Genomic DNA, 24,625 nt, shown 5'->3' on the forward strand with positions numbered 1-24,625 from the left:
CTTGACCCTTTCATCCAGGTACACCTAATCTACAGTACTGTGCAGAATTCTACAGTACCTAGATTTTTAATATAGAGTACCTATATTTTTTAATAATATTTAGTTTTAACTGTTTATTTTGTCTTCTGCATTAGTATGAAGGAGAAACAGCTAATTTTAGATTTCCAAACATTCATTTTCCAAAAAAATTAAATGATACCAAGCAATTTTTATATTTTGTAAAGAAAGTAACAAATTAAGTAATACACCGCTCCTCAAATAAAAACTTGATTACTTTATAGGTATATAAAGTATGTGCATAAGACGATGAAAGGCATTGATAGCCAGAGCCATTTTCCCAGGGCTGAAATAGATAACACAAGGGGGCATAGTTTTATGGTGCTTGGAGGTAGGCACAAGGGAGATATAAGTTTTTCCACACAGAGTGGTAGGTGCGTGGAATGCACTGCCAGTGAAGGTGCTAGAGGTGGATACAATAGGGTCTTTCAAGAGACTCTAAGATAAGTACATGGAGCTTAGAAAAATAGAGGGCTATAGAGTTGGGAAATTCTAGGCAGCTCCTAGAGTAGGTTACATGGTCAGTACAACGGTATGGACTGAAGGGCCTGTAAAGTACCATAGATTATTGTTTTTATATAGCCCAGAGCATGATAAAACAATGATAACAAACAGATGCTAATGATCAACAACATGAGTTGAATGAACTGAACTGATGACCTGAAACGGAAACAGTTGTAGAAGGAATCAAACTGGGTTATGGACAACCAAACCAGATGAGAGTGTGTCAGATGTGACAGTTTAATTTTCAAATCATTAATTCTTACGCCATGGCAAGAGTGAGCACTGCAACAAGGTGGTCATCCTGCATCAGTAAGGTCTCTCACAAGCTTGAAATTTTGCGGCCAACAGGAGTTTCAAATTGTGCTCTCCAAGCTCTTCTGAAGAAGCATAAAGAAATGGACAAGGTTAAGAACCAGAAACACAGTGGTCAGCCATGGAAACTGAGTGCAGCAGATGAGGGATACAGCAAACTGATGTCCCTTCTAAATCGGAAGAAGTCCAGCACTGCTATCAGCTCTGAACCACTGGAACCCAAGTACACCCCTCTACAGTCCAGTAAGGTCTTGTCAGAAGTGGTCTTCATGGAAGAGTTGCTGCCAAAAAGCCAATCCTCCTAAAGTGGAAACAATGCCAAGAAACTCACCTATGTACAAAAACACAAGGACTGGGGTGATGAACAATGGCAACAAGTGCTCTGTACTGATGAGTCAAATTTTTAAATTTTTGGCTCAAAACAGATAAGATCTGTCCATGAAGGAGCTGGAGAGCACTACATGGATGAACGTCTGGAGCTAACAATTAAGCACATTGAAGGTTCCCTACAGGTTTGGGGCTGTTTTTCTGCAAATGGAGTTTGTGAACCGGTCAGAATTAATAGAATCCTCAATGCTGACAGGTACCAGCAGATTCTCATCCTTCACACAATACCATCAGGGACGCATCTAGTTGGTCCCAGCTTCATTCTGCAGTAAGACAATGATCCCAAACACATGGCCAAGGTCATAAAGAACTATCTTCAGTGAAAAGAACAGAGAGTACTGATCTCAACATCAATAATGCTGTCTGGGATTACCTGGAGAGAAAGAAGCAAATGAGACAACCATAGTTTGCAGAAGAACTGTGGCAAGTTCTCCAGGATGGTTGGAACAACCTAGCAGTCGATTGCCTTATAAAACTGCATGACAGTATATCGAAGAGAACTCATGCAGTTTAAAACACAAATGGTGGTCACATCAAATATTGCCTTGATTTTGTTCTTTACCTGTTGACTGCAAATTATAGATTTTTTTTGATATGTGGGAACCTTGCATTTCATTATTTCTGAAAGCATCTTCTCTTTACAAAATTTTGTTAGATATGCCTAAGACTTCTGCACAGTACTATGGAACAAAACAGGGATTGCTCTTGATCAGTGGGGTACCATTTATTTATGTACATCAAATCCATATCCCTCATAGCCTAATGTATTTGCCCAAAATGTGGTGGATATTAGGGAGTGATGTTCAGGAATCATTCAACTAGCTAGAGGTACTTCAGAGACTCCCAAATTCATCAGCTAATAGCAACAGTTTCTGCAAATTCTCTCTCTAAGAAAGGGGTTTCTGTGTCCAACTGTTCGTTCAAATTACAAAGCTCCAAGTGGCGGTTACAAAAATGCTTTGATTCATGGTGCCTGCTAAAGAAATAGGATTCATATCCATCAAAGGATAAGAACCTCCCCCCCCCCCCCCACACCACGACATTCCTTCACGTTTCAAACTTGCCAAAAATTTGGATCATCATGCTTAACCTCTCCAAAACAAAGCACAGCGCTATTACTTAAGGCATCCTGCCAACACTTTCACTGGAATGAAACAGACCTTAACTGTCTTAGTAAAATAGTAAAATCCAGAATGACAGTAGTTTAAAGAACTTCTCTGTTCCACCCAATAACATTTAGAACATTCTGAGAGTTATCTATTTTCACCGCAGGGATACTAACACTATAAAAGTTAATTTTATTTTTCCAAATAACAAACACTCAGATTCCAGTAAATCAATTCAGCAAATCTGTTTGTTAGTTCTTCCTTCCAAAAAGAAAATTAAGTTCACAACTGCAATAGCTCCAACTCTACAACCATGTGTCTGAGCTGTGGGCCAAGCTGCCTTCATTTCAAAGTACTGCTAATGAGCTGACGAATTTCAGATAATTGGCCAGGAATAACAATTTTACATAATACAAATGGCAGCTACAAATTTCACTTTGTCCAACTTCTTAAAACCCTCCCAGGAAAGATGCAAGAAAGCTGAAATTAGCCTTCAGGAACAGAGGGCAATTAAAAGCTTTGACCATGAGAACAGAGCTTAAAATTAGAGGTATTTTTTTCAGGAATATGGGTATAAAAATAAATCTACATGCAAACTGTGTGTAGACAATTGACCTTGCACTGTGAAATGCCATCTGATTCTGATTTGAATATGAATTTTAAATATAATTAATTTTAATTTAATTTAAATAAAAGTTAATAGGAACTAAATGTATGGAATTAAGTCAGAAATTAATCATGGCCTCAACGAATAGTAATACAGTCTCAAGGTGTCAAATAGTCCCTTTTTACTTATATAGGCCTTCTCTCCACAATGGGATTGTATAAATATATCAATTTCCTTTGGAAATTGGTATGTAATTTTTCATAAGTGTATAATGTAATGTCATATACAGTGCAAGCATACACATTAGTTGTTGTCTGCAGTACAGAATATGCCCTTATTCTAGAGCTCTTAGTTTCTCCCAAAGATTATTATAATACACATTACCAGCATTAGAAAACTGGCTAACAAAACCTGGTTCAAATACACAATTAGTATAATCACAACAGGCACAGAGTTTCTATTCAAGAAAAAATGCAGATTAAAAAACAACTCCTTGACGCACCTACAGAAGACTTCTACCGTAGATTCCGGATTTTAAGCCGCTACTTTTTTCCCACATTTTGAACAGCTTTGAACTCTGCGGCCTTTAATACAGAGCGGCTAATACATGATTTTTTTTCATGCCGCCAAAAACATTTTGTCTCGTAACAGTAGACCAATAAAATTGATGAGTAGTTCACAGAGGTCCAATGAAATTGTACGATAAATCAAGCGCACTTTCACAATTAAATTATTGTAAATCAGTCATTTGTACTCACCCTCATCAACATGGAAAACACTCGAAGAAAAGCATTGTGCTGCCTTTATGGCAGTTATTTAGTTTATAATATTTTCGCTTAGTAATTCATTTTCTAGTTAAAGTTAGAAGAGTTTTAACTATATTTGTTTTCTGTACTACATCGCGGGATGCTATGACGTCACACCCGGTTTCGCCGCGTCTTGTGGGAAAACGCCGGTTTGCGATAAACGGGACGGCGGGGGGGAGCGGCGGAGCGAAAACGCTGCTTTTAAGTTAAAGGCGATCAATAACTTTTCCTGGTAGGCTGCAGTATATATATTTTTTACCAGTCGTTAGGAGATATTGGAATGTTGTTCAGTAAAGAAGTATACGCAACGTATATTTAAAAGTAGCCGCGTTACAGGCACGGTTCGAAAAAAAGCATTTGCAATATGTATTTGTTTTTGTTACCATATGGATTTAATTAAAAGTTAAAAAATCCTCACGTGTAATATCTTTCTGTGTAAATATCTCATATTACAACGTGGGACACCTGCGGCCGAAAATCCGGTGCGGCCTGTACAAGTAAAAAATTGATTTTATTTCTAAAATTAGAGCCAGCGGCTTTTAATCAGGTGCGCTCTGTAGTCCGGAATCTACGGTAATTGCTGGCACTCTCCATGAGACCTCAAGACTCTGCAGTTGGAGAGAGAAAGCAGCAAAAGTGTCAAACGGCTTTCCTGGGTCAAAGAGGCGATTAAGCAAACAAATAAGACAGATGGTGGTCAAATGTCAGGCTAAATAGGAAACTTTCAAACAACTGTAAAGGACACTGCTGAGACTACACCTGCACTACCATATCTTGAAAATATGAAGGGTGTACAGTTGAATCCAGTCTCGATTATTAGGCATAAATTTCACTTTTGAGTTGGTTTAAGAAATCAAAACAAATAGAAATGAAAAATACTGATGATTTCATCCATCACTAAGCACAAACATAACAGAAATGCACAGTTAAAAAAACAGTAGAGAAAGCCTCCTTCTAGAAATAGGGTGAGTACAGTACAAGTTACATGAATTCTTCGCTAGTGTCAGCCATTCACCATATGCTTGTTCTTTAAAGAAGACAAAGTGCTATACACAACACAAAAAAGGACAATGGCAACAGGAAGTTTTTCCAACAGGAGCCATTGATTAAAATACTTTGCAGATGCAACAGGAGCATACCCGCGCAGATCCAACAAAGAGCTTTTAAAAACCCAGTCTCTATAAAAGATAGCCAGAGGAGCAGATATTGTGAGAGTGGTCATATTCATAGTCCTGAGTCAGAGTAATAAGTCTTTGGCTCAACAGGGCTTCTGTTCCGGGTGCCAGATGTGGGATTCCCAAGAGACTCCCAGCCTCCCCAATGACCACATCTGCACCAGGTGCATTGAGATGCAGCTCTTTAAAGACCATATTAGGGAACTGGAGCTACACTTGACCACCATCGGCTTGTTAGGGAAAGTGAAGGGGTGATAGACAGGAGCACCGGGGGGGAGGGGGGTAGTCACCCCAACTCTACAGGAAACAGTCAGGGGAGGGAGGGGAGAACATCAGATAGTGGAGACCACCCCAGTGGCCATCCCCCTGAACAATAAGTACTCCATTTTGAATACTGTTGGGTGAGATGACCTACCTGGGGGAAGCAACAGCAACCATGCCTCTGGCACTGTGTCAGGCCCTGTGGCTCAGTAGGGTAGGGAACTGAAAAAGATGGCAGCAGTAATAGGGGGCTCTATAGTCAGGGGAACAGTTACATGATTCTGTGAATACAAAAAGGAAATGTGGATGGTAGTTTCCCTCCCAGATACCAGGATTCAAGATGTTTCTGGACGTGTCCACAATATCCTGAAAAAGGAAGGTAAGCAGCCAGAAGTCGTGGGATATATTGGTACCAACAACATAGGAACAAAAAGGGAGGAGGTCCTAAAAAAAAGTACAGGGCGTTAGGAAGGAAGCTGAGAAGCAGGACCTCAAAAGGTAGTAATGTCGGGATTGTTCCTATGCCACGCAACAGTGAGGATAGGAATAGAATGAGGTAGTAGATAAATGCGTGGCTGAAGAATTGAAGCAGGGAGCAGGGATTCAGATTTCTGGTTAATTGGGGCCATTTCTGGGACAGGTGAGACCTGTACAAACGGGACGGGTTGAACTTGAATCACCAATTCAATATTGGGGACCAATATTCTTGCAGGCAGATTTACTAACACTGTTGGGAGTGGTTTAAACTAATATAGCATGGGAATGGAAACCAGTATGATAGAGCTGAAGATGTGCCAGCAGTTTTACAAGTAGATGATGGGTTTAACACGAGTGTAAGAAAGGTCAAGCCAATGACTGGGTACAAACGCAGACACAGCAAATAGTTAAATTGTACCAGAGGTGGAATTCAAAAGGGCGAAGAATGTAAGACTGAAGATGCTGTATTTAAATGCATGTAGCATTCGGAATAAGGTGGACAAACTTAGGGCACAATTGTAGAGATTGGTTGGCATGATGTTGTGGGCATCACTGAGACATGGCTAAAAGAAAGCTACAGTTGGGAGCTTAACATCGAAGGATACACTTTGTATTGAAAGGACAGACAGTCGTGTGGCTCTGTTGGTAAGAGATGGAATTACATCTATAGAAAGAGGTGATATAGGGTCAGAGAATGACGAATCTTTGTGGGAGGGGTTAAGAAACTACAAGGGTAAAAAAAACATTAGGGTAATCATATATAGGCCTCCAAATAGTAGCCAAGATGTGGGGTTGAGATTGGAAAGGGAGCTGGATAAGGCATGTAATAAGGGTAATGACATAATTGTTATAGGGGACTTCAATATGTAAAGCGATTGGGAAAATCAGGTTGGTGTTGCATCACAAGAAAGGGAATTTGTTGAATGCCTATGAGATGGTTTTTGAGAGCAGGTTGTGCTTGAGCCTACTCAGGAAAGGCTATCTTAGATTGTGTGTTGTGTAATAAACCAGATTTTATCAGTCAGCTTAACGTAATGGAACCCTTAGAAGACAGTAATCATAATATGATTGAATTGATACTGCAATTTGACAGGGAGAAGCATAACTGACATGTATCAGTATCACAATGGAATAAAGGGAATTACAGGGGCATAAGAGAGGATCTTGCCCAGGTGGATTGGAGGAGTATACCAGCAGGAATGACAGCAGAGCAGAGATGGCTTAAGTTTCTGAGAATAGCTCACAAGGCGCAGGATAGGTATGTCCCAACAAGGGAAGAAGATCTCAAGTGGCAGAGATAGGCAACTGTGGCTGACAAACGAAGTTACGGACTGCATATAATTTAGATAATGGAACTGATGAGTTTGTGACAAAGTTTGCATATGATATGAAGACAGGTGGAGGGATAGGTAGTGCTAAGGAAGCAATGCAATTGCACAGTAATAGTGTTGGGAAATGCATTTTGCTAAAAGGAACAATAGGGTGACTATTATTTGAATGGGAAGAAGGTTCAAACATTAGAGGCGCAGAGAGACTTGGGAGTTCTTGTGCAAGACTCCCAGAAGGTTAATTTACAAGTTGAGTCTGTGGTAAAGAAGGCAACTGCAATGTTGGCATTTATTTCACGGGGAATAGAATATAAAAGCAAAGACAGAATGCTGAGCCAGTATAAGACACTAGTCAGGCTGCACTTAAAGTATTGTCAACAGTTTTGGGCCCCATATCTCAGATGTGCTGTCATTGAAGAAGTTCAAAGGAGGTTCACAAGGATGATTCTGGGAATGAAGGGGTTAACATACAAGGAATGTTTGGTAGCTTTGGGCTTGTACTCACTGGAATTTAGAAGAATGTAGGGGTGGGGGGGGATCTCATTGAAACCTACCTGATGTTGAAAGGTCTAAATAGGGTGGATGTGGAGAAGAGGCTTCCTATGGTGGGGGTATCCAGAACTAGAGGGCACAGCTTCAAATTTGAAGGGCAACCTTTAGAACAGAGGCAATGAGGAATTCTCTTAGCCAGAGAGTAGTAAATCTGTGGAATGCCACATATTTAAGTCTGCCACAGACTGCGGTAGAGCCACGTCCATGTGTATATTTAAGCCAAAAGTTAATCATTTCCTGATTGCTCAGGGCATCAAAGGATATGGCCAGAAGGCAGATGTATAGGGTTAAGTGGGATCCAGGATCAGCCATGATGGAAAGGTGGAGCAGGCTCGATAGGCTGAATGGCCTAATTCTGCTCCTGTGTCTTAGTCTTATGCCCAACAGCCAAATCCACAGCTGTATACCAATCTATAGCAATTGCACAGATTGGTATGTTTTCTAATAAGAAGGTACAGAGGGAGTTTGTAGAACATCAGAATAGATGCAGATAATGCAAAATTTAATTTGATTGACAACTGCCCTACAATGGCAATGCTAAAAAGATAGAAGATTTTAAAGTTACAATGTTGATCATTGATACTTTTTGCTGACTGAGTGACTAACATTACTGGGTAGGACCCAGTTAAGATCAAAGATCAATTAACGAAACTGTTTAAAAACAGAAGTTTTATCTATAAGACCATAAAGATAATAAGATATTGACAGTTTCAAGCACATATTTTAACAATGACAAACTACATGATAACTTTTCAGTCAGAGCTGCATTAAGCCATTGGACAAGATAGCATCATATTCTTCCAGAACAAGTTTACAAGTAATCTTAAAGTTTGGACAGATTCAGATAAATATGTAAAATGGTGATTTGATAATAGATGACTTACACTGTCAGCTGACTAAGGATGTCTGAAATGGGGAGTAAAAAACATTGCAAGTAGGAGAATATGCCCACCCCACCCTGCCCCCACCATCTAAGCCTGCTCTGCCATTAGATCAAAACTCAGCTGCTCTAACCTTGGCCTCAGTTCTATTTTGCCACTATTCTCAATGGCTCACAAATCACCTATTCATGAAATACTAGCCTAGCTTGATCCTGAATATGTTTAATAATTTTGTCTCCACAATCCTCTAGGATAAAGGTTTCCCAAAGATTCATTTCTATCTCCACTTTAAATGGATGAACTCTTATTCTGAAATTATGTTACATGGTTATTCTTCTAAACTGCAAACAGATCCAATGTCTTCAATCTTTCATTGAAGAACCCCTTCATCCCAGGATTCAAATTAGTGAAACCTCTCCAAAGCACCATATCCCCACAAAAATAAGTAAGCATATGCCTAAATCAGAATCTGATTGACAACTATAGATTGAAGAATACACAGTAAACAGTTAAGGCACTAGTACTAATCTCTACAGCATCCCATGAATGACATCCTAGCAATGTGAAAATTACCTGTTCATCCAGACTCTCTTGTCAGTTAGTAAGCCAATCCTCCATCCATTTTAATACATTTTCCCTCATGCCTTGAGTTTTCAGCTTGAATGCTAACTGGTAAAACTATATCTACTGGCTGTCCAGTCTGGTTTGCAGTCTTTTTTTCCGCGGTACGGTATAATGTTATGTATAATTTATATTCTGTATGTCGCCTGTACCTTCATTCCTTGTGCACATGACAATAAACTTGAGTTGACCCTCCATCCTCATTACAATAAATAATGAATTAAAGCCATAGAGAAATACAGCATAGAAATAGGCCCTATTGCCCATCTAATGCATGTTGAAAACACTTAAACTGCTTATTTCCATCGACCTGCAACAAGACCTCAGCTCTGCATACACCTACTATCTAAGTACCTATACAAACTTCTCTTAAAAGATTGAAATCGAGCTCCACTTGTGCTGGCAGGTCATTCCACACTCTCACGACTCTCTGAGTGGAGACGACTACCCTCATGTTCCCCTTAAACTTTTCAACCTTAACCCATGACCTCTGGTTGTAGTCCCACCGAACCTCAATGGAAAAAGCCTGCTTGAATTTACCCTATCTAGACTCCTCATAATTTTGTATACTTCTATCAAATCTCCTCTCAGTCTTCTAAGTTCTAAGGAATAAAGTCCTAAGCTATTCAATCTTTCCTTATAATTCAGGACCAGGCAACATCCTTGTAAATTTTCTCTGTAGTCTTTCAAACTGATTTCCATCTTTCCTGTAGGTAGCTGACCAGAACTACACACAATATTCCAAGTTAGGCCTCACCAACATCTTATACAACTTCAACATATCCTCTGTACGCAATAAATTGATTTATGAAGGCTAATGTGCCAAAAGCTTTCTTTATAATCCTGTCTATCTGTGACACCACTTTCAAGAATTATGGACCTGTATTCCAGATCCATTTGTTCTACCACACTCCCCAGTGCCCTACCGTTCACTGTGTAATACCTACCCTAGGTGGTCCTACCAAAGTGCAACACCTCGTACTTGACGGCATCCTAAATAAATGTCTTTAATTTGTCATGTAATGCCATGCTAACTCAACTAGATTGTATAATGATCTTCCAATGATCATCATGCTGTCACTTCATTAATAATAATGAATACAGTAGCTATCCCCCATATCCTCCAAGAAAACAGATTTTGGAAGAATTACATTTAGAACAAACTGTCAGTGTAACTAATGAAGACTATTTCCGGGAGATTTAATGTCATCATTTAGAATCTGTCAAGAGTACAGAACAAACCATTAAAGACATCATAACAGATGTACAAGTCATCAATGTCACTACTGAAGAGTCTGCATTGATCTCTGTCACAAAAGACAATGACAAGACCTACAGATAACTTCTCAAAATGGAATGAAAGTAGATCTGTGGATTTTGCACAACACCAGATTCCATTATTGAGGAACTGAGTTGGGTTTTGAGGTATATGATATACCTGAATAATTGGTGTCAGCCAATGCACTGCAGTTCACCATATCTTTGCTTGAACATTTCACGTGATACAATGGTACCAAAGATTTGTTACTTTCTCCCATACATTCGAACATCTACCAGTGCAGGCAGAACACCTCTATGTTTTCTGAAAAAAGCCTTGAAAAAGCAAGTTTTCCAAAGTTGTTCCAGTTTAATCATTGGTTTGCTAACTTGATACAATTACATTTATTCTAGGACAAGATTCATCCCAACAGAGCTGTTGATGCATCATGGACTTTGAATACACTCGAAGTTGGTATAGCCTAGCTTAGAGCAGAGTGGAAAGGCAGCAGCTGAAACAAAAGGAGAATTATGATTTATATTGCAGCAAGTCATTGAGAAAATGCATAAAGCATTTCAAATAATGAGAAGGTGAGTGTTAAAACCAATACACAAGTACAACACTCATAAGTGGGATACTGGCGAGATAGTACAAGTCTGCATCACCTGGAATTCCAAAGTGCCTAGATTGACTATATACCAAAATTGTAGTGAGAAACTTATCAGAACAAGCTGAAAGAAAATATGATATATTTATTTCAGGAGTGGAAGTAGGATCAACTAAAGAGACACAAGTCAACAGTGAGCTGAGTCAAGATGTCACCAGTTTAAGTAGTTATAACACTGGAAAAAGGCAGTCAACAGACTGAACCTGCAATGGCTGTATATCGCAGAGAAACTGCTTCATACCTTCCACCTCCCAAAGAAAGGAAGCAGTAAACGAGTTATATGAGTGCAATGTGATAACATAGATAGATAGATAGATAGTTAGATACTTTATTCATCCCCATGGGGAAATTCAACTTTTTTCCAATGTCCCATACACTTGTTGTAGCAAAACTAATTACATACAATACTTAACTCAGTAAAAAAAATATGATATCCATCTAAATCACCATCTCAAAAAGCATTAATAATAGCTTTAAAAAGCTCTTAAGTCCTGGCGGTAGAATTGTAAAGCCTAATGGCATTGGGGAGTATTGACCTCTTCATCCTGTCTGAGGAGCATTGCATCGATAGTAACCTGTCGCTGAAACTGCTTCTCTGTCTCTGGATGGTGCTATGTAGAGGATGTTCAGAGTTATCCATAATTGACCGTAGCCTACTCAGCGCCCTTCACTCAGCTACCGATGTTAAACTCTCCAGTACTTTGCCCACAACAGAGCCCGCCTTCCTTACCAGCTTATTAAGACGTGAGGCGTCCCTCTTCTTAGTGCTTCCTCCCCAACACGCCACCACAAAGAAGAGGGCGCTCTCCACAACTGACCTATAGAACATCTTCAGCATCTCACTACAGACATTGAATGACGCCAACCTTCTTAGGAAGTACATTCGACTCTGTGCCTTCCTGCACAAGGCATCTTGTGCATCTTCAGGTAATTGCCATAACTAAACAGGTTAGTTATTGTTACTCTGCAATGCACCCACATTCTGAAGCCTCTGATATTTCATGGAATTTTTTATAGTTTGAGTTTACAAGCAGAACATGAACGGATCACATATCATCTCTAAATATACTACTCAGAATAATCTCAAAATGCATTTTTACCACATCATTTCTGAGAACCTATCCTGCTGGCCCTGTGTTCTATACTGCAGTGACATCAGTTTGAAGGACTGCAGGGTCTCCAAATAATGACTATAAGTCCTGTCTCATAAGCCCGTGACAGCCTTGATAGCCAAGAAAAACCCTTTCTTGACTCTGTGGTTCTAAAAACAATGTCATTTAATGGCATTCAGAGACATTTAAAACCTGCTTCATAAAGTATTAAAGATAATGTTTTAAGAAAACTAGCTAAGACACTTGTAAATTATTAAAAACTAAGCCTGCCTCCTCACCACAGAATACCAGCTTGTGGTAACTGTGGAAATATGTGGCATGCCAAGTTCAGTTTCTTGTCACCATTAATTCAAAATGGTGATAAATGGGGATAGAGAGAATTCAATGACGTGAATTCAAGGCAATATTGTTAGACTTCCCTTTTGGAGACTGTAACTTATGTTACTGACCAATTGTCAACACTAGTGTTTTTAGATGGACGGGTAGTTTATTATCTTAGAGACTGCAGTTTGAAAAGAATATGTTGAGGACCAAACGACTCGATTTCTGATCTCAAGGTAGCTGATGAGGAAGCCGAAAATAGCTGGATGCAGCATTTGAAGGTACTTGCGCTAAGTACACTACTGAACAAAGTCTAAGACTTGCTCTGGCACTGAGATAACAGACGTCCAACCATTAGGAGATAACTTATTTCCAACATGAGGGAGATAGAAAATGCATGCCAAAAGGGCAATGTTACAATTAGTCATAGGGGATTTCATTATGCAGGTAGATTGGGAAAATCAGGTTGGTGCTGGTTTCCAACATGGGGAGTTTCTAGAATGTCTACAAAGATGGCTTTTTAGAGCAGCTATTGATTGACTCCACTAGGGGATCAGCTGTTCTGGATTGGGTGTTGCGCAATCAACCAGAATTGATTAGAGAGCTTAAAGTAAAAAAACCCTTTGGGGTAAGTGATCATAATATGATCAACTTCTCCCTGAATTTTGAGAAGGAGAAGCTAAAGTCAGTTGTATCAGTATTACTGTGGAGTAAAGGGAATTACAGAGGCATGAGAGAAAAGTTGGCCAGAAATGATTGAAAAAGAACACTGGAAGAGATGACAGCAGAACAGCAATGGCTGGAATTTCTGGAAGTAATTCGGAAGACACAGGATATATACATCCCAAAGAGAAAGAAGTGTTCTAGACAAGATGACACAACAGTAGCCAAAAGACTCCAACAATTCTGGCACCAGTTTCCAAGTAATCCAGGATCCTACATGCTGTGCCGGCTTTCAGCATGTTCTGCTTTAATATCTAGATGGCAGTTAAGGGGGTCCTTTCCACTGTTTTTTTGCAAACTGTTTAATACAATTGAATAGCTGGTTAGGATTACTTCAAAAGGCAGTTAGCAGACAACTAGATTTGTACCACTATATGTCAAAATTCAAGCCCCTTACACAAAAGGCTCTACTGATCCATTTGACTTTCTTTGAGCTTCATAGTCATTCATTGCTATTACTACTTTACTTTCTAAAACAGACCAAATGCAAATTTTCAAACTGTCAAGCTGTTATCTCTGAGCTCCAGACCTCAGCGTCAGCTTACTGAATTATTAGCTAAATTAGAAAAAAAAAATTTGCAATAAAGGAGAAGATTAAACTTGCCCACATTAGGTTGGATATGCATTCAATACTGCTAATCAATAACCATACATTTCAAATTTTAAAAGGTTTGTATTTACATATATTGCCTTTTCCACAATGTGCTTAATGACTAAGGAAGCAATTTTGCAATATAGACATAGTTTCATAGTGGGAGATATGGTAGACAGACTGTGTGCAGCAAGGTCTCATGACGCAATTACAAAGGTACAGCAATTTTTTCTCATTAACTTCGATGGGGTTAAATTTCAGTAGTAGAGTACAATGAGCAACCTTAACCGTTGAAGGGCATTCAATGCAAGTAGCAAACTTTGAATTTCTACCTCAACTTGTTTAAATGAACTTGGTTACTTATATTAGCATTCATAATGGGAAGAACCTGCAGTGAAAATTCAATAGACTGAAATAATAAAAAATATTTGCGAAGATACAAATTACCTTCTGTTACTGAATCTTCCATATCTTGGCAACCTTTGTTCCTTTCCAAGGCCTCTGTTATTAAGAACAATGTTATTAAAAATATTATTCTCTAAACTCAATTTTAAAGTTAAAACAATTATACTTAATTTTTGAAGTGCCTGTTCCCCCAAATAGATGTTTTACTTTTTTTTAATAAAATCAGTTGTGACACAGATTAGTGACCTAAGAAACCATATGGACATAGCCACTATGCTACTGAACAGAGGCTACAAGAAGACATCAAGGTCAGGAAGCAGATAGGGTAGAAGATGACAAAAGAAGTCAATTTGTAAAAGTGAGAGAAATGCATTCAAGGAATAGAGACATAGCAAGGAAATACACAAGAAGCAATAGGATGCTCTAAAGCACAGAGGAAAAGAAAAATCCCAGAGTACATGTCAAGATACCCCTAAAGGTAGAGAAACAGATAGATAAGAAGCTTATGAAAGCATCTAGGAGACTTATCTTTAATTGATAAAGCCAAAAAAAAGCAAGGAGGTTACAGAGAAATTCATAAAACTCTAGTTGGATCATAGCTAGAGTATTGTTTCGAGCTCTGATCACTACACACTATCAAAGAGATCCAGCATCAAAGAGAATCAGTAAGAGATCTCCGAGCAAATTAACAGAAAGGCATTTTTAGTTATAATGAAAGAAGATTGGTTGGCTGCTGCCCCTTTATTTGGAATAGAGAACGTTGAGGGAGTTTCAATGAAAGTACATAAGAGTATGGGGTTGCAGATGGACGAGAACAGCCTGCTTCATATACCAGTGAGGTGAACAATCAAGAGTCATCAATTCAAGACAACCCAGAGAATTAAAGGACAATTGGGAAGAAAAATAATTCACTTGGAGAGTGGAAAAGTAATGGAGGCAGAAGCTCTCAATACACATAGAAAGTAATTGGTTGAACCCACAAACCAAAGAGTTAAAAACAAATAATCTGGAAATCTTTCAGCATATCACCAGTGCCTTTCACCTGTGCTGTAGATTTCAAAGATTTTATTTGTTTTTTATTTTATTGAAATACAACGTGGAATGAGCCCTTGAGACCCTTCGAGCCACACTGCCCAGCAATCTCCCAGTTTAATCCTAGCCTATTCACAGGACAATTTACAATGACCGATTACCCTACCAACTGGTACGTCTTTGGACTGCGGGAGGGAACCGGAGCACCCAGAGGAAACCTACACGGTCACAGAGAGAACGTACAAACTCCTTTCAGGCTGCATCAGTAATTAAACTTAGGTCACTGGTACTGTAAAGTGTTGTGCTACCCACTACACTACTGCATATTGTCTCTTGTATATTTCTTCATCATATCTCTATTTGTTGAATGTATTTCTTACTTTTCCAATTTGTTCTTTTGTCATCTTCTGCCCTACTTACTTTCTGAATTTAATGTCTTCATGCAGCCTCTCTTAAATAGAATAATCATTATGACCATATGATTTCTTAGGTCACTAATCTGTGTCACAACTAATTTTTATTAAAGAAGTAATGTGAAAGGTATGGACATAGGAAGCACAGGAGTGCTTACAGGACTGCTTTGAATTGGTGGACTGGACTGTTTCCAGGCATTCATCTTCGAATCGGTATGAGCATGCCACAGTTATTACCAACTTCATTAAAACCTGTATGGATGAGTGTGTGCCTACGAAAACTTGCTGTTCCCGATCTGTGGCATTTAAGTTTGGGACCCGGGTCTGTACAAGAAAACCAAGTATGACTAGTGGAGCGCTATTTCCAGAGCAAAAAGACAATTCCGAGCAAGGCTGGAGGTGATATCAGATGTACATTAACTCTAGCAGGATTTGCAAAACATTACTTCCTACAAAGCGAAACACAGTATCATGAATGGCAGCGATGCTTTACTACCAGATGAGCTCAATGCCTTCTATGCCCGCTTTGAAAGGAAGAATATAATTACAGCTGTGAAGATCCCTGCTATACCCAGTGACCATGTGATCTCTATTTCAGAGGCAGATGTTAGGCTGTCTTTTAGGGACGGGGGTGAATCCTCAGAATGCAACAGGCCCCAATGAAGTATGAGTAAGGCTCCAAAACCCTGTTCTAACCAACTGGCTGAAGTATTCAAAGACTTCTTTAACCTCTCACTTGTACGATCAGAAGTTCCAACCTGCTTCAAAAAGGCAACAATTATACCAGTACCTAAGAAGAGCAGTGTGAGCTGCCTTAATGAATATCACCCAGTAGCACTTACATCTATGGTGATGAAATGCTGTGAAAGGTTGGTCATTGTTAGAATGAACTCCTGTCTCAGCAAGGACCTGGACCCACTGCAATTTGCCTATCGCCACAATTGGTCTATGGCAGGTGTAATCTCAATTGCTCTTCACATGGCCTTAGATCACCTGGGCAATACAAACACCCATGTCAGGATGCTGTTTGTTGATGTTCTACACCAGCATTCCCATATTCCTGATTGATAAGTTACAGAACCTGTGCCTCTGTACCTTCCTTAGCAATTGGAACCTTGACTCCCAAACCAGAAGACCATAATCTGTGCAAACTGTGATAATATCTCCTCCTCACTGACGATCAACACTGGCGCACCTCGGGGCATGTGCTTAGTACACTGCTCTACTCTCTCTATACCCATGACTGTGTGGCTAGGTAAAGGTAAAATACCATCTATAAATTTGCTGATGAATCAACCATTGTTGGTAGAATGTCAGATGGAGATAAGGGTGTACAGAAATGAAATATACCAGCTAGGTGAGAGGTGAAGCAGCAACAATCTTACACTCCATGTCAGTAAGACGAAAGAACTGGCTGTGGACTTCAGGAAGTGTAAGACAAGGGAACAAAAATCAATCCTCATAGAGGGATCAGATCTGAAGAGAGTGATTGAGCAATTTCAAGTTCCTGCATGTCAAGATCTCTGAGGATCAAACCTGGAACCCAAAGTATCAATGCAGCTACAAAGAAGGCAAGACAGCAGCTGTATTTCATTAGAAGTTTGAAGAGACTTGGCTTGTCAACTAAAACACTCGAAAACATCTATAGATGTACTGCAGAAAGCATTCTGACAGGCTGTATCACTGTCTAGTATGGAGGGGCAACTGCACTGGACCAAAAGAAGATACAGAAAGTCTTAAAATTAGTCAGCTCCATCTTGGGCACTAACTTCCGTGGTACCCAAGACATCTTCAAGGAAGATCAGGAAGGCGATATCCATTATTAAGGACCCCCATCACCCAGGTCATGCTCTCTTCTCATTGTTACCATCAGGAAGGAGGTACAGAAGCCTGAAGGCACACACTCAGTGATTCAGATACACCTTCTTCCCCTCTGCCATACAATTCCTAAATGGACACTGAACCCATGAACACTACCTCATATTCTTTTTTAATATACAGAGTCTGTACAAAGTATTCACCCCCTTGGAAATTTTCATGTTTTATTATTTTACAACATTGAATCACAGTGGATTTCATCTGGCTTTTTTTGACACTGATCAACTGTAGAAGTCTCTTTTGTGTCAAAGTGAAAACCTATCTCTACAAAATGACCTAAATTAATTACAAATATAAAACACAAAATTATTTACCCTCTTTAATATGACGCCCCAAATCATCACTGGTGCAGCCAATTAGTTTTAGAACTCACATAATTAGTTAAATTGAAATCACCATATGCAATCAAGGTGTAAAAATGCACTTGCATCTGGAAGGCCCAACTGCTGGTGGGTCAGTATCCTGGCAAAAACTCACACCACAAAGACAAAAGAAAAGTCCAAGCAACTCCGTGAAAAGATTGTTGAAAAGCACAAGTCAGAAGATAGATACAAGAATATGTCCAAGTCACTAAATGTCCCTTGAATTACAGTTAAGTCAATCATCAAGAAACTGAAAGAATATGGCTTAGCTGTAAATCTGCCTAGAACAGGCCATCTTCAAAACCTGAGTAACTGTGCAAGAAGGGGACTAGTGAGGGAGGCCATCAACTCTGGATGAATTACAAGCTTCAGTGGCTGAGATATCAGAGACTCCGCACACAACAACTGATGCCCGGGTGCTTCACCAGATGTAGCTTTATGGGAGAGTGCAAAGAGAAAGCCACTATTGAAAAAAAAACCTCACAAAATCTCAGCTACAGTTTGCCAGAAGGTATGTTGGAGACTCTGAAGTTAGCAGGAAGAAGGTTCTCTGGTATGTTGAAACCAAAATTGAAATTTTTGGCCATCAGACTAAATGCTATGTTTGGTATAAGCCAAACATGACACAACATCAAAAACACACCATCCCTACCGAGAACAAACAAGAGAAAATCTGCAGATGCTGGAAATCCAAACAACACACACACAAAACGCTGGCGGAACTTGGCAGGCCAGGTAGCATCTATGGAAAAGTGTACAGTCGATGTTTTGGACCAAGACCTGCTGAAGGGTCTCAATTTTATGTGTGTTCCCTATCATGAAGCAAGGTGGTGGCTGCATCATGCTGTAGGGATGCATCACTGCAGCAGACTCTGGATAGATTGTGAAGCTGGAAAATATAATGAATGCAGTAAAATACAGAGGAAAACCTGATACAGTCTGCAAGCGAACTGCAACTTGGAAGAAGATATATTTTCCAGCAAGACAATAACCTCAAGCATAAAGCCAAAGCTACACAGAGATGGCTTATAAACAACAAAGTTAATGTCCTGGAGTGGACAAGTCAGATTCCAGATTGAATTGAATTGAATGATCTTTATTGTCATTATACATAGGTACAATGAAACTCTGTTTAGCTTCCTCTCAGGCAATTAAATAAAGTGGTAGATAAAAACAAGACAATAATAAAAAAAAGTATTAAATAGATAAATAGCAGAAAATAAGTTGCAGCAGCACCAGAATATCACAGTAATGCACAAAGTGCCATTAGTGCAAGTATTTGAGTCCTTGTGTGTGCTCACAGTTTCAGTCATTGTTCTGTGGGAGTGGTGTGATGGAGGCCACAGCTCTGGGGTAGAAGCTGTTCCTCAGTCTATTTGTTCTGGCTTTTAGTGTCCTGAACCTTTTGCTGGACGGCAGCGGGTCAAACAGGGAGTGGCCGGGGTGTGTGGTGTCTCTGGTTGTGCTGATTGCTTTCCTCCTGAGTCTGCTGGAATAGATGGTGTCCAGTCCTGGGAGCTCCATCCTGACAATTCGCTGGGCCGCCTTCACCACGCGATGCAGGTCTTGTCACTCAGCGGCTGTGCAGCTGGCATACTACACTGTGGCGCTGTTGGTCAGGATGGTTTCAATTGTGCTTCTGCAGAAGTTAAGCAACAGTTTTTGTGGGAGTTTGGCCTGTTTCAGCTTTCTGAGGAAGAAGAGTCTTTGTTGTGCCTTATTTACAAGCAGTGAGGTGTTAGTGGTCCATGTCAGCTGTTTTGACAACATAACTCCAAGGAACTTCAGGTTTTCCACACTTTCCACTACCTCTCCATGTATATGGAGGGGGGTGTATACTATGTCCTTTAATCTCCTTAAGTCAATGATCATCTCTATTGTTTTAGAAGTGTTAAGGACCAGGTTGTTGTCCTTACACCACTCCGTCAGATGATCCACCTCGAGCCTGTAAGATGTTTCATCCTCGTCCGAGATCAGGCCAACCACTGTGGTATCGTCCACAAATTTAATTATGGAGTTGGAGGTGTAGATGGGGGTGCAGTCATGTGTGAAGAGTGTGTAGAGCATAGGGCTCAGCACACAGCACTACGGGGTGCCTGTTTTTAAGATGAGGGTGGAGGTGTGCTTACCAACTCTAACTTGCTGTGGTTGGTCTGTGAGGAAGTCCATGACCCATGAGCACAGGGGGGAACCAAGGCCAAGAGTGTTCAGTTTGCTGACCAGTTTATGGGGGATGACTGTGTTAAATGAAGAACTGAAGTCCACAAATAACATCCTCACTTAGGTGTTCGGGTCCTCTAAGTGAGTCAGAGCAATATGGAGGGCTGTTGTGATTGCATCCCCTGTGGAGCGGTTTGTCTGGTAGGCAAACTGGTGTTTGTCCAGATCAGGTGGAATTGTAGCCTTAATGTGTGAGAGCACAAGTCTCTCAAAGCATTTCATGGCTATGGGTGTCAGCGCTATAGGGCAATAGTCATCCAGGCACTTCACAGCTGAGTTTTTTGGGCACTGGGATGATGGTGGAGGTTTTAAGGCATTATGGACCAACAGCTTGTTGAAGTAAGAGGTTAAATATACTTGTAAACACGTCAGCAAGCTGGTCGGCACATTCTTTCAGTACCCGGCCGGGCACTCTGTCTGGGCCAGCTGCCTTGCTCACATTCATTTTCCTCAGGGTGGATCTCACCTGATGTTGCTTAAGGACCAGTGTGGACCCATCAGGTGGGTTGATGAGAGGAACAGCCTCCTCCCTCTGAGTACCAGTGGGCAAAGAACTGGTTTAGGACATCAGGCAGTGTGGCGTCATCATCTAGTAGCAGATTATTGGTTTCGTAGTCTGTCAGTGCCTTGATACCTTTCTACATACTGCGGGGGTTGTTATCAAACTGATTTCCAATGCACAATTTGTATTTGTACCTTGCATCCATGATGTCCCTGTGAGGATTCCCCCCTGCTTTACTGTAGGCTTGTTTGTCTCCTGACCTGAAGGCTACATCGCACTCCCTGAGTAGTACCCTCACATTGCTGTTAATCCACAGCTTTTGATTGGGAAACACCTTAATAATCTTTTGTGTGCAAGAAGGTTTTCTGTGCAAAACTTAATATATCCTAGGACTGAACCAGCATTCTCAACCAAAAATAAAATTTGTGGCTGGACTGGAAAATGACTGTTCCCTATGATCCCCATGCAATCTGACAGAGCTTGAGCAGTTTTGTAAAGTAGAATGGGGAAAAATTGCAGTGTCCAGATGTATAAAGCTGATAGAGACCTATCCACACAGACTCAAGACTATAATTGCTGCCAAAGGTGCATCTAGTAAATACTGACTTGAAGAGGGTGAATCTTTATGCCATCAATTACTTTGTTTTATATTTGTAATTAAGTTTGATCACTTTGTCATGATCTGTTTCCACTTTGACATGAAAGTGTTTTTTTCCATTGAGTGGTGTCAAAAAAGCCAAATTAAATCCACTGTGATTCAATGCTGTAAAACAACAAAACATGAAAACTTACAAGGGGCGAGTACTTTTTATAGGCACTACATATTATTTCTGTTTTGTACTATTTTTAATCTATTCATTTTCATTATACATATATACTTACTGTAATTTATTTATTTCTATATTATCATATATTGCACTGAACTGCTGCTGCTAAATTTAAAAATTTCACGACACATGTTGGTGATAATAAACCTGATTCTGATTCTAACTAGGAAAGGTTAAAATGTGAAATAAGGGCCGTCAATTCCCTATAATGAAAGTGATTCATGAAAAAACATTTGTTAAAATACCTGATATTTGACCTGTAATTTATGAGTCAAATGCATTCCATGCAAGACATTTTTGCCTACAATCTGTAAACTGGAGCAATATTGCACTGTTAATGAGAGAACAGGAAGTTTCACTCACCTCCTATTACTTCAAGTGTTGCTGCAACAGCTGCCCATCCACCAGCACTGAAATACATTTGTGCATTTGACTGAATTCCAGGATCCAGTAGAACAGTTTCTTTCCCAGTGAGATTGTCTGTCAAAACTTCAACATCAGTTTCATTTGCTAATCGAGCATTGGAGAAGATCTCGTCCACGACATCAGGTTTCAAAATAGCATGCAAAAACTCTGGCAAAATAAAAATTCAGGAATTCTACTCAGGCTTTTATAAACTGCTGTGGTGAATGTATATATGACTAATCAAAGAATTTTCAAATAACACAACCAATTACACTAAACCCTAATTTTCAGAGTTTTGCAAATATGGAGTACATAACCCTCTAGCACGCTATTGATGAAACTTTAAATTATTGCTTCCTTTGAAAATTAAATTAGACAACACCTTGAGTGAACATTTCAATAACCTCTGGGGTATTTTCTTTGAATTGAAGAATACATTTTTAAGAGTGCCAGAAAAACACAACCCCTCCCCAGCCAAGTATTCTGCCACTAGTAATAAATATAGCACGAATAGCCCGACCTGTATCTATGTAACATACTGCCTTGAAAGGATTCATAACAAATCTCCAGCCAACAAAAGCCTCATCAGCTTTAATAATCTCAGCTGCAAAGCAATCTCCAGGAATCAGCATGGAATAAATGGCATTCATAGCCTGTAGGATACACTGGTTCTGGAATGTGGCCTTCTGTGCATTAATGCTCCCAAGGTCCCGCCATTTATTTTATATATATATCCTACCAGAATTTGACATCTCAAACTGCATTACCTCACATTTACCTGCATTAAATTCCAGCTACCACCATTCCACTCAATTTTCTTGCTGACCAATGTCTACTACATACTTAGACAATCTTCTTTGATATCTACAATTCCACAATTTTCTGCAGACTTACTAATCATACCTTCATTCTCATCCAAGTCATTTATATATAGTATTTAGAAACAAAAGTCCCAGCACCAAGCCCTGCTCAACATCACTTGTTACAGGCTTCCAATCAGAAAAACACCCATACACCACAATGCTCTACCTATCATCAAGCCAATTTTGGATCTAGCTTGCTGACATACCATGAATCTCTTGTGCCTTAACTCCCTGGACCAAACTACCAAGTGCAACCTCATCAAAAACCTTATTTAAGTCTACATAAACATATCTACCATGCTGACTTCATCAACTTTTTCCTTTCTTCCTCAGAAAGTTCAATCAGATTTGTGAGACATGATCTTTCCTGTGCAAAACTATTCTAACCCTTCGATTCAGTTCCTGACTTTACAACTGAACATAAATCCTGCTCCTGAGAATCTTCTCCAACAATTTCCCTAGCACTAACGCAAGGCTCACCAGCTGTTAGTTTTCAGGTTTAGCCTCCTGCTCTTTTTGAATAAAGGGAGAATATAAGCTACCCAAAAGTCTTCTAATAATTTGTCCATGATAATATAAAGGAAGATGCAAAAATGTCTGTCAAAACCCTGCTCTTGTTTCCTTCAGCATTCTGGAACAGATTTCATCAGACCCTCAGGATTCATCCACCCTAATTGGCTGCAATATTTTTTACAATTCATACTTCCTGATGCAGGCATGTTCTGGAATATAAACATATCCCTCCTTTAACTCTCCAGCTTCCACATCCTTCTGCCTAGTGAATACCAATGAGAACTGTTCATTACCTTGGCCATATTGCCTGGCTCCACACATAGATTACCTCTTTAGTCCCTGAGGAGGCCTACTCTTTCCTTAGCCACCCGCTTATTTCTGAGATACTTCTAAAAATTTCAAGGATTCTCTTAAATCTTTCATGCTCTATTTTTGCCTTCACAATTTCTTTCTTCTCCCCTATTTCTCCTATAGACCTCAAAGGATTCATTCAATGCCAATTTCCTGTACCTGATTTACATTTCCTCTTTTTTCCCGAACAAACATTCAATACCCAAGGTTTCTTAAACTTATCGTTATTGTGTCTTACACTTACATGGACACATTTGATTCTAAGTTCTTACTATCTGTCACTGAAGTACCTACCAGATGCTGGTTCCCCTCCAGCAGCAGCCCCAATTCTTGCAGAGTACACAAAAGCTGGTGGTGTTATAAATAGCAAGAAAGGTTATATAAGCCTACAACAGGATAAATGCCAAAGCACTGGCAAATGGAATTTAACCCCAACAAGTGCAAGGCAGTCAAACAGGGGTAAGATGTACATGACAAGACCATAAGATATAGGAGCAGAAGTAGGCTATTCAGCCCATCGAGTCTGCTTCGCCATTCAATCATGAGCTGATCCAATTCTTCCAGTCATCCCCACTCCCCTGCCTTCTCCCCATACCCTTTGATGCCCTGGCTAATCAAGAACCTATCTATCTCTGCCTTAAATACACCCAATGACTTGGCTTCCACAGCTGCTCATGGCAACAAATTCCACAGATTTACCACCCTCTGACTAAAGTAATTTCTCCACATCTCAGCTCTAAAAAGACATCCCTCAATCCTGAAATCGTGCCCTTCTGTCCTAGAATCCCCTACCATGGAAAATAACTTCGGCATATCTAATCTGTTCAGGCCTTTTAAAAATTGAATATGATAGGGAAATAAGAAATGTTGATGAACAGAGAGACCTGGAGTCTAAATAGTTCCCTGAAAGTGGTAACAGAGGTGGATGGTATGCTCACCTTCGTGTCCAGGCATAGAATATACAAGTGGGGTTGTTACTTTCTTAGAACTTTCATTATGGAGAGAGACTGGATAAGCTGGGTTTGTTTTCCTGAAGCCAAGAGATCTAGAAGGTGATCTGATAAAAGTATATAAAATTATGAGAGGCACAGGTAGGGCAGATATTCA

At 39.8% G+C, this 24,625-nt stretch overlaps 1 protein-coding gene across 4 annotated transcripts in view; it reads right to left on the reverse strand.

The window, feature by feature from the left end:
• Nucleotides 1-24,625, reverse strand: part of LOC140736997 (uncharacterized) — a 62,446-nt gene that overhangs the window by 18,917 nt on the left and 18,904 nt on the right. For all 4 annotated transcript variants that reach the window (XM_073063078.1, XM_073063076.1, XM_073063077.1 and 1 more), the window contains 2 exons: nt 21,750-21,959; nt 14,195-14,248 (listed from right to left, as the gene is read on the reverse strand). In XM_073063078.1, the coding sequence (XP_072919179.1) occupies nt 14,195-14,248; nt 21,750-21,959 (264 nt within the window). The remainder of the gene's footprint in view (nt 1-14,194; nt 14,249-21,749; nt 21,960-24,625) is intronic.

This window comes from Hemitrygon akajei, chromosome 12, assembly GCF_048418815.1.
Source record: "Hemitrygon akajei chromosome 12, sHemAka1.3, whole genome shotgun sequence".
Taxonomy (NCBI): domain Eukaryota; kingdom Metazoa; phylum Chordata; class Chondrichthyes; order Myliobatiformes; family Dasyatidae; genus Hemitrygon; species Hemitrygon akajei.